Genomic DNA, 11,848 nt, shown 5'->3' with positions numbered 1-11,848 from the left:
AAAAAAAAACCTGTGTGCAGCAGCCCCCCTAATACTTACCTGAGCCCAACTTGATCGAGCGATGTTGCACAAGAGGCTTGGCTGCCCGGGACTTTCCCTCCTTATTGGCTGAGACACAGCAGAGGCACCATTGGCTCCGGCTGCTGTCAAAGTCAGTGAGCCAATGAGGAGAGAGAGGGGGCTGGGCCGGGCCTTGGCTGTCTGAATGGACACACAGAGCAGCAGCTCAGCTCAGGTGCCCCCTTAGCAAACTGCTTCCTGTGGGGGCACTTAGCAGGAGGGATGGGGCCAGGAGCACCAAATAAGAAAAAACCACTGCACAGAGCAGGTATGACAGGTTTGTTATTTAAAAAAAAAAAAAAAAAAAAAAAAACACAGACTTTGGTATCACTTTATTTGGACACACTGAAGTTAGAAACTGATTGGCTAGAATCCACAGTTGCACCAGATTTTGCACTGTCTAGTTTTAGTAAATCAAGCCCTGTGTGTCATGATTTCTTCAAAGAGCTATTTTGTGTGTCTTTCAACATTAAGAAAGGTTTATGGATTCTATATAGACCTACCTAGATGTAGGATACAGGGCAGACCAATGTTTAATGAAATATTGTTGGCCCATGGTGTTTTAATACAACACCAGAAATATTTTTTCATACATTTGCTAAAGTTTATATAGTGCCACAGCCCATTGAGGTTTTTGGAATTTTTTTTTTTTTTTTTAAAGACCAAACAACTAGACAGTGTTCAGAAAACTGATATTTTGTTATAGCTAATTTTGCTGCACAACCTCTCCATGGCAAAAATAATAGGATTTTTTTGTACTGTAAAATCCTTTTCTCTGTAATTCTCCGACCAACACAGCTCCTCTCTGTAACCAAATGGGTTGTATAGCTTGCCATTAGGAGAAACTAGGCAAAATTGTTACACAATACACAGAACTTTAATCCCGCCCCCGGGGTGGGCCCCGTGCTATCAACCCTTCCCACTGCTCCTAGCAGCTTCAGTACATCAACAAGCAGTATAACGTAGAAAAAAAAAAGGAGGGGTGGGTGCTGTGGCGGTTGGTGAATTACAGAGAAAAGGCGTTTACGGGGAGTACAAAAAAAAAATCCTATTTTCTCTTATGTTCACCGACCGACACAGCTCCTCTCTGGCACTTCTTGGGGACGTCCCATTTAGTTACAAACAAGGGGTGGGAAAAACAGCATAAAAACTTCATCCACCATGGCAAGTGGGAACTAGTGAAACTAAACCCCCCAAAAAAAAAAAAAAATAATAATAAAAAAAAAAATAATAATAAAAAAAAAAATAAAAAAAAATAAAAAAAAAAACGCAGTGTGTGGAAAAACACCACTATATAACTGGGTATCCTCAACAGGAGTGATCCCCAAGACCGCAACATTGCGGAAGTAATGCAACAGTGCATTAACCAGAACATGACTGCGTTTTTATCAAAAAAACAGGAAAAAAAAAAAATTCAATTGCCACTATACGGCCGCCTGCAAAACTTTGCGGCCAAAACAGACATCAGCCGATGCACCGACATCTACCTTGTAGAATTTGGTAAACCTATGGACAGACGACCAGGTCGCCGCCTTACACACCTGAACGACAGAAGCTTGGTGTCGGAAGGCGCAAGACGTTCCGATTGCTCTTGTAGGGTGGGCCGTGACTGGAAAGGGAGGCACCTGCGCCTTCAAGGCATAGGCTTGGACTACAATCTGTCTGATCCACCTGGAAATGGTGGCCGACAAGACCGCCATGCCCTTCTTAGGACCAGCTACCGAAACAAACAGCGAGTCTGACTTCTGAAAGGAAGCTGTGGCAGACAAGTACACCTTCAGAGCCCTAACCACATCTAGAGCGTGAAGGGCCACCTCCTTGGGGTGCTTCGGCTTAGGACACAAATGATGGCAATACAATGTCCTCATTGATATGAAAGGCCGAAACCACCTTCGGTAGAAAGGACGGTTGCAGACGCAACACCACCTTATCCCTGTGGATGACCAGATAAGGTGACTTGCAGGACAAGGCCGCCAGTTCCGAAATCCTCCTGGCCGATGTGATGGCCACTAGAAAGACCACTTTCTGTGAAAGGGTCAGCAGAGGAATCTCCCTGATATTCTCAAACGGCAGCTTCTGAAGCGTCGACAACACCAGGTTCAAATCCCACGGAGGTAACGGAGGACGCACCGGAGGGACTACATGTCGCACCCCCTGCACAAAGGTACTCACTAATGAGTGAGACGCCAGGGGTCTTTGAAAAAAAAGACAGCCAGAGCTGAAATCTGCCCCTTGATGGTGCTCAACACCTTGCTGAAGAAACAGCAGGATCCTGGATATAGAAAAAGAGCACGGATGCTACCCTTTCTCCTCACACATGGAGATGCAGGCCTTCCAAGTACGATGGTATATCTTCCTGGAAGAAGATTTCCGCATCCTCAGCATAGTTGGAATCACCGAGTCTGACAGACCCCGTTCCTCAATACCTGGCTTTCAATAGCCAAGCCGTTAAAGCCAGCGATGGTAAAGCAGGGTGAAGGTTTGGACCTTGAGATAGGAGGTCCTCTCTCAACGGCAGTTGCCAGGGAGCATCTGCCACCAGGCGCACCAGGTCTGCATACCAGGCCCGCTGAGGCCAATCTGGGGCAATCAGGATTACTGGAATTCCCTCGGCTTCCACTCTGAGAACCAGACGTGGCAACAGTTTCAGCAGAGGAAAGGCATAGATCAGCTGGTACTGATCCCACGGAGCCACCAGTGCGTCTGCCCACGAACCTCTGCACCTTCCGATTGAACCGGGAGGCCAATAGATCCACGTCTGGTGTGCCCCATTTCAGGCACAGCAGCCTGAATATCTCCGGATGCAATGCCCATTTCTCCTGGGTCCAGCATCTGTCGACTCCGCCGATAGTTCGCCTGCCAATTTTACACCCCCAGGATGTAAATGGCCGACAGGGCCAGAACGTGTCGCTCTGCCCACCAGGAGGTCTTTCACATACTTCGAGCAGCGGCTGAGCTTCTTGTTCCCTCTTGGTGATTTATGTACACCACAGCCATGGTGTTGTCTGACTGTATCCTGGTCGGACACCCTTGAAGACACGTCGACCACGTGTGGAGGCACAGCCTGATCGCTCTCAATTCGAGCAGATTGATCGGCAACTTAGATTCTTCCGTCGACCAGAGGCCCTGAGCCAACTAAATCCCTATCAATCCAGCCCAGCTGAACAGTAGCGACTACCATCCATTTCAGAGGAAGGAACGATTTTCCCGACTGAATCACTGGGGACCTCAACCACCAGATCAGGGAGTCCCTGACTGGCTGGCTCACCTGGATCTGCCGATCCAGGGACAACGGCGATTTGTTCCATTTTGTCAAGATCTCCTTCTGCAGGAATCTGGTGTGGAACTTGGCATAAGGTACTGCCTCGAAGGAGGCTACTATGGGCCCCAGCACCCACGTGCAAAAGCGGAGTGATGACCACTTGCGGTTCATCAGTAGTTTGACCGCATATCTGAGAGTCAGCAATTTGTCTGAGGGGAGAAAAACCCTCACTTCCCTGGAGTCCAATAGTAACCCCAGGTACTCTAGGACGTCAAGTCGGTACCACCAACGACTTCTTTAGGTTCAACAGCCACCCAAATGCTTGCAGGGACTGCAAGGTGATCGCCACATCCTCCTCTAATTCTGAGGAGGAAGAAGCTCTCAGGAGGAGATTGTCTAGGTAACCCACGATCGCAATCCCACATTGTCTCAACAACGCCAATACTGGAGCCAGTACCTTGGTAAAGACTCGGGGACCGATGCCAGGTTAAAAGGAAGAGCCACAAACTGGTAGTGGGCTTTCCCGACTGCCAAACGCAGAAACTTTTGCTGCCGAAGGCAAATGGGAATGTGCAGGTAAGCATCCTGAATGTCCAAGGATGCCAGGAAGTCCCCTTGATGGAGTGCAGTGACTACTGAGCAAACTGATTACATTCTGAACCTCTACACTTTTACAAAGTGAATTGGACGTACCCCTTCCTTCTTGGGAACCACAGATTTGAGTAGAACTCCTGGAAGCTTTCCGATTCTGGAACCAGTACAATCACCCCCTGATTCAGCAAGTCCCTCACTGCCCCTAACAGGGCTTCCCGGCAAACCGGGTATGCTGGAGGGACAGAATCCGTTTTGCGGCCAAGAGAAACTATCTTGTAACCTGTGGAAATCAGATCGCAGACCCATTGGTCTGATAACCGCGAGGTCCAATGGGCTGCAAACTCCCGAAGACAACCCCGCCACCCGAGACATGGGTGGGGACAAACCTTCATGCGGTAGCACTTTTGTTCGAAGACTTGTTAGGCTTGCGGTTCCAGGGACGCTTCTGACCGTCCGCGGGCATCCTTTCGGGCTGGGCTCGTTTTGCTGAAGCACCAGGCGGACGAAAAAGACGCTTGTGAGTGGAAAAGGAGGGCCCTTGCCTGCGGCATGGCTCCTTAACCTTCCTGGCCTGTGGGAGTAGTGTACTCTTACCACCTGTGGCATTTTTAATAATGTCATCCAACGAGGCTCCAAAGAGCCATTTACCAAGGAAGGGAAGATCCGTCAGAGCTTTGCTGGATGCCTGGTCAGCAGACCAGCATTTCAGCCAAATGAGGCGCCTCAGCACCACGGCTGACACTGAGGCCCTGGATAGCAGAGGGAGAGTATCCAGGGCCGCGTCACAAACATACTTAAGGCCATGCACTAGTTGGTCTGCTAGTTCCACGCAGACAGGAGAGGCATTCTGCTCTCCCAATTAACGGTGCAAAAGTTTTGCCCACTCAGTCAGTGTCTGCGACACCAGCGCGGATGCCAGTACAGGTCGCACGTCTGACCCCCACAACCGTAAACAAGGAACGAGCCACTGCTTCGGCCTTCCTGTCCGTGGGATCCTTGAATGCAGGAGTCCCCTCAACCGGGATCACGGTTACTCTATTTAACCTAGATACTGGGGGGTCCACGACCGGAGGAGCCGACCACTTTTTGAGAAGGCTTTCCTCAAAGGGGTAACGCACCGCCACGTTTTTGGGACCAAAAAAGGTCCGTTGCGGGCGACCCCATTCCCTGTAGATTAATTTGTCAAAATAAGTCAAATACAGGAACACATTAGGTGAACGTGCTGGCTTGCGGGACCCAAAAGGGACCGGTACATCAGCAGAGGAATCTGCTGGCTCCTGAAACTTCAGGGTATCACACACAGCTGTGATAAGTGCTCCAAGTGCCTTGTCTCGCCCGGACGGGGAATCCTCCTCACTGTCCGAACGGTCCTGGTCAGCCATATCTGATAGGTCAGAGCTGGGGTCTCCAGCCGCAGCAGGGCCCGAGTCGGCATCAGAGCTCTCCCCAGAGGATGGGGGGGGGGGGGGCAGGGGTCTCTTACGTGCACCTTTCCTGCCACGTGCCGCCTCTATCTTAGCAACATAGGAGTCAAGGACCACCGTCAGGGTGTCCATGCGCACCACGCTAACTGCAGGTGACCCGGTTGCTATAGCCTTGATTTCGGGGGAAGAAACACCAGTTTCTGAAGCCATGCTAACCCAAGCCTGTCTGCCACCTGCAAGGAGACTTGCTGCCACCGCGTGGGGGGTGACTTAGAGCTAGACTCACCACCCTGGGGCGTTCTGTGATAGCCACAGCAGTGCCTGTAGTCCCTAGGAGGTTCCCAGTTGCAGAGAGGAGAAAACTGTCAGCAGCTCCCACCAGCGGTGCAATGATCTGCAGAGCAGCTTCAGCGTTCAGCAAAGAGCCATCTAGCATCCTGCCCACACACAGTGGATACAGGAAACAGCAAGAGAAAGCACATGTAATGCTGTCATAAGAGGCCAGTGGTGAAAAAAGCGCTCAGGCTTTAAGAAAATGGCCGCCAACATAATCAATAGGAATCCTAAAGAAAATGGCTTCTGAAGCTCACCAGGGTAATTTATAGCTTTCCCAAACCCAAGATGGCTGCCGGAATGGCACCATGCGGTGACAGAGCAAAAAATAAAAAAACGTGCTGCCTGCCAACAGTCAGAACAACCTCCATAAACATGTTTTGGGACCCCCCAGACCTGGACCAGGACCAACACCAGCCGCACAGACCCTCACAGGTGAGAAACAGCAACCCCCACACACACAGCCCGCAGCACATGCGGCCACCCCCCTCAGAGAGGGGGGGGGGGGGAGGAGGGGTTATAGGGACTTGGGAGAGAAGATAGGGAGGTGAGGTGGCCCCCAAATCGACCCCCCAGGGAATGCCCAGCTGCTCACCCCACCGAAGCAGGGAGAGCCGTACTTACCAGTCCTGAAGAGCTGGGAGACATTCCATCACAGACCCACTCCTGCGCAGTTACAGGGTGGCTGCTGGCCTCAGTATACTGTGATCCAGACATCAGTAGCCCGGTCAAATGTATACCCCTGAGCACTGAAGCTCACCAACCACCTGGCATGTCGTGGCCTGCCGAGCCTTAGCTGCAGCCTGCTCACGCTCGATGGCCGGACTGGGGAGACTACAAGGATATCATTAACCAGCCTGTCACTCAGCTGGCAGTTGATAGAAGATCTCAGGATCTTTCATCTTGCGCAAAAAGCAGCAAACCTGTAGCAAAAATATGGACCGAGAGGCCCGCAGGGTTTCCTAGGTCATTCTCCTTGCTAGGCAAAATAAAAATTGAAGCGGCTAGGAGCAGTGGGAAGGGTTGATGGCATGGGGCCCGCCCCCCTGGGGCGGGATTAAAGTTCTGTGTATTGTGTAACAATTTTGCCTAGTTTCTCCTAATGGCAGGCTATACAACCCATTTAGTTACAGAGAGGAGCTGTGTCGGTCGGTGAATATAAGAGAAAGAGCAATAAGTTTCCTTTATTCCATTTTTTCACAGAATTCACTGCTGTGCAAGAATATAAAATGTACCAGCTTTATGCCCCCTTCTAATGATCTCCTGAAATGTCTTTAGAATGGTGCGTCCTTTACCATTTCAGCAGCAGATCATAGTTTAAAATTGATCTCCGGGTAGATATAAAAAATACATAAATTAATGTAGCACCGTATTCATTATCACTTCAATAAATGTATAATTTTAAAAATGCTGCAGTTTTGATGCATTGCTTATGGGCCAACAACTAACATGCTGATAGAAAGCAAGAGCAATGAAATAAGCTCATCAGTCTGCTCCTCCTTTCACTGTTCAGTCACAGGCTGGGGGAGAGACAAGACATGTAAGTGTTAAAGTGATTCTTCCTTTTAAAAATAACAAAAACCTTTACAAACATGTTATACTTACCTGCTCTGTGCACTCCTCTTCTGGAGTCCTTCGTTGGTGCTCCTGGCTCCTCCTGCCTTCTGAGTGCCCCTATAGCAACTTTCTATGGGGACACTGTCAGGCTCTATCCCAAGCTGCATTGTGTGCATTTGACATACAGTGTACGGCTTGGCCCCATCCTCCCTGCTGCCTCATCACTGGATGTGATTGACAGCAACAAGAGCCAATGGCTCCCGCTGCTCTCACGGAATCCAGGGAGGGGGAGAGGCACCCCACAGAATGCATTAAGATGAAAAAAAAAAAAAAAAAAAAACCTTTAGCCTTTACAACCATTTTAAAGTTAAATTACAGTCTTCTCTCATGCAGTTGTACAGGCTCTTCTCTAGTACCAGAGCTTCTTACACTGTGCATTAGAACCTGCACAAAGTCAGATACAGACTGCCTCATATCCTGGCTGAAGAATCATCTCTTTGATCATCTCATCAGCCTGACTGTCCCAAACCTGCCCTTTAATCTCTGGATTTCAGTTCTCTTATTTAGGCTCAGTATAGCATAGGCATTTATCTAGGGTGGTTTTCTTGCAAATATAGCCTGCCTGTCTAGCCTATGCCTCCAGATTGACAACAACCCATCAGGGCATTTTGATATTTGCATAAATCCTCCTAAAAGACAGCCCTCTGCTTGCATGAGGGCTGAGGATTCCTGAATGTAATAACGAGGCAGGGTGCTTGTGAAAGTTATGTACAGCACCTTAAAGATGACATCATTGGGTCCAAATTTAGGTATGTAGTGAAAACAGGTTTTATTTAAACATTTCATTAGCATGTTGATGAGTGAAGGCAGAAGGAACCAGTGAAGGAAAAATATAGACTTACAGTTAGTCTGCAGCAAAAAAAAAAAAAAATCTGATCCTTGCCCTGCCAGACAGAGCTGTGTAAATCCCAAGACTGGATGGACAGAAATACAAATCTTTTGGTAGGTAAAACAGCCCCCATATACCAATTTCATCTTTCTATGTAGAGGTTTGCCTGGAGTTCAGCTTTACATTCCATAAAATAGCAGAGGTTTTGCTGGAAATGTTATGAGTATTCAGCACACAGACACTAAGGAATAGAGTTCTCTCTTTATTTCGGATCAGTCAGAGAAATGTACAGGTGTAGATAGATTTCACAGTTCTGTTTTTCACCCTCCCAAACGTCACCGTCACACAGCAACGTTAGGAGAATTTCTGTCACTTATTGCCGAGCGTAGAACAATAAGTAAAGTGCTTTCATCAGTAAAAATGATCCGATTTCTTGAAATCTTTTGGTTAAGACGAGGCTCCTTGGTAAGTACTGACAACAAAACAGATAATCTGACAATTCAACAACAAGTTTGCAGGAAACGGGCTATGGAGGGGCCAGGTATAATCTGGCATCACCACAGCGGCTTTTACAAAGCAGACCAGATGGTGTACAATCCATTCTAAAATTTACAAAGGTCATTTACACTGGCTGTGTATGTACAATATGCTACATGTGCCAGAACAATATGCTTTACACAGGTCCTCTTTACAGAGTCAGCCCGATGGCCCATTATTGTACAAAGCACACACCTTCAGAAAAAAAAAAAAAAAAAAAAGAATTCTTATTTACATTTTTCAAAATAACGTTAGTGAAAGGAAAACAAAAAGGCAATGACACCCCAACAAGTAAACCGATTTTGAGAAGTTAGGGAGGTAGCTCCTATCAGCCCATTACAACAAAGCAAAACATTTCTCACCAAAAAGAAAATTTCATCAGCGGTGACACTGGAAAACATAAATTTGCTTCAATGAAGCGAGGACTGGGAGCCTGCTGAGGACCAATAGATCCTAGATGCTGGCTGGGAATGCTGGGAGTATTCTTTGCACAAGTTTCCCAATCCTGTAAGTCAAAGACCTACAAGCCTGTCAGCCATATTAATGCAAAAAAATAAAAATTTGGCCCAGTGCAATAAATGCCGCTTGTTTAGCAGTGTTTGGATTCTGCCTACGGTACAATAAAACATACATACACGTGCTGCACACCAAGTGATGTGGGGAGGACAGAGGTTCTAGCTTCCCGGTGGCAACAAGTACCAGACAATACAAGACTCACACAGTAGCCACACACACCCTGAAATAAGGGCACTGAAATACACTATATAGCCAAAAGTATGTGAACCTACCTTAATGAATAAGTGCTGGTGTTTCCAGTTAAGAGTGCCGCTAATACTACAGCATAAAAGACAATTGTGTTTACAACCTTCATGGTATCAGGTGGGCAGCACTGTAGCATAGTGGTGAGCACTTCCACCTTGCAGCACTGAGGTCCTTAGTTCAAACCCTAGGTAGGACAACACCTGCATGTAGTTTTCATGTTCTCTCTGTGCTTGACTGAGTTTCCTCACACTCTCCAAAAGACATGCTGGTAGGTAATTTGCCTCCTGTCTAAATTGGCCCTTCTTTTGTAAACGAGATAGGGACCTGCTATATTAAGCTCCTTGAGAGCACAATATAAAATACCTGCAATAATAACAGTTTGGGGAGGGCCTTATTCTGTTCCAACATTATAACGATCCTGTGAACAAAGCCAGCTCCATAAAACATGGTTTGACCAGTTTGGTGTGGAAGAACTCAAGTGGCCTGCACAGAACCCTGACCTCAATCCTAATGAATACCAATTGTGACCCAGATTTTCTCCAACATCAGTACCTGACCTCACAGATCGGCACAAATGTCAACAGGCACTCCAAAACCTGATGGAAAGCTTTCCCAGAAGGGTCAGGCTTTTACATCCGCAAAAGAGGGCAACTCCATATCAATGACCTTGGAGTGGAATGTCCAGCACATAGATGTGATGGTAAGGGGTACACAGACTTTCGGCCATACAGTAGAACTTATGTGCGATTCAGCATGGACATTTTTGGTCTAGTCTGTGCACTCGATCAGCATTAAAACATTTGCTCCCAAGATGTAGAAAGACAAGTGAGAAAACAATCACCATAAAATGCAAACATGACTGCAGATAAAAAGGACATGATACAACAGAGCTCATACAATTCATAGCAATTACATCCAAGAACAAATCAATTATAATAGCATCTCACTAGGTTCCCTGCAACTATATTACATATATACATTTCAAGGCAATTTAGAAGCTCGGGGCCCCCCTCAATTACCATCTATATGCTACAAGGTGGAAGGAGGGGGGCAGAGCAGATGCAGGTCAGACACAAAATAGAGACTTTTGAATGTATAAGGTACACTGTAAAAAGGTGCTTTTCACAGACAGACCACGTCCTTGTGGGCACTTCCATCTCTAAAGTGCGTCTAAAATTGAACAGTGATACAGTGGCCGAATCATATAATATCAGCCATGCCCGCTGGTGCCATGTATAGAACACTATCATCTTCTGCTGGCTCAGAAGCTACGAGGTACTGAATACTTCCAGTTACCAGGATAAAAATGTACCATCGAGCATCATTAGCGCAGATTCACATTGAAGTTTCATGTAGTGAGTACACAGGGAGGCCAGGCCACCCCAAAAATAGTATCCAGTGAGGGGGAGAGAGCACATGTGATGCACCACAATGTTATCAGAAAGTATGATTCTGACATCAGCAGTGTGAGGACAAAACAAAAAAAAATAAAAAATTGAATTTGGTTAGACGTAAACGATATACAACTATCTGAAGACCAATTGGAATCAACACTATAAATAACTTACATAAAAATATTAAATAAAAAGCCTCTGGGTTGTCTGCTTACAAGTTAAATCTGATATTAAAGGCTTTGTCTAAAAAGGCAATAGAAGAAGAATGTGGAGCAAGGCCCGGGACAACAGACTGGTCCCAGGAGAGTCCTCCAAGTGCCATGTCGTGTGTAGCTTAATGAACGCTCTCTGCTTTCTCTTCTTTCGTTATTCGGGAAGGGTCAACGTCATCACTTCCGATTTCATTTTAAAGTATTGGCTGAGCCGCACTATGGCATATCTGGAGAAGGAACAGCAGACAGCGGTAATTATTTAACACAGATCACAAGTCTTACAAAGCAGAGAAAAGTTATTACCTCCTTTGGCACACTGCAGTAGTGTGGGTTTACAATAATTACATTAACCTATAAATAGGTCTAATGATAATTACACAGCTCTGGACACATTTTACAAAGATGTAGAATATTGTCATTACATCAAAAACATCCCTCCCCCTTAATATTCCAGCGTATAGTGGGTGTTTATTGAAAAGGTTCTCTATAAACATGTTTCTGCAAGCATCAGTCACCCACTCCCACCGCATAAATAGAACCATTCCCAGTACAGCAACACTTACTACAATGCTGGGGGCTGTGCCATCTGTTCTAATCTTTTGCATAGTGGAACATGGGGCTGGTCATAAAGAATGTGTGTAACTACAGGACTTAATTATTACTATTATTAAGTTCCCTGAATAGTGCCAACCTTCATGCACCCATTCCATGCATCAGCACTGTCCCTGGCTTCCTCCACGGTCAAGCACTAGTGGTTTTGTCATTCTGACATTTCTTGTGTACCCAGCCATGCAGGGTGTGTTTACAGTAGTTTAAGACTGCAC

At 46.8% G+C, this 11,848-nt stretch overlaps 1 protein-coding gene across 1 annotated transcript in view; it reads right to left on the bottom strand.

Moving 5' to 3' along the window:
- Positions 1–8,368: 8,368 nt before the first annotated feature.
- ETNK1 (ethanolamine kinase 1) overlaps positions 8,369–11,848 on the bottom strand; it is a 53,415-nt gene continuing 49,935 nt past the window's right edge. The window contains exon 8 of the mRNA XM_077468717.1: positions 8,369–11,251. Coding sequence (XP_077324843.1) covers positions 11,179–11,251 — 73 coding nt within the window. The 3' untranslated portion in view covers positions 8,369–11,178. The remainder of the gene's footprint in view (positions 11,252–11,848) is intronic.

This window comes from Lithobates pipiens, unplaced genomic scaffold, assembly GCF_037356315.1.
Source record: "Lithobates pipiens isolate NorthernLeopardFrog02 unplaced genomic scaffold, aLitPip1_a1.2 Scaffold_8, whole genome shotgun sequence".
Lineage (NCBI taxonomy): Eukaryota > Metazoa > Chordata > Amphibia > Anura > Ranidae > Lithobates > Lithobates pipiens.
Note: the sequence above shows the minus strand (reverse complement) of the source record. Positions and strands in the feature narration are given on the sequence as shown.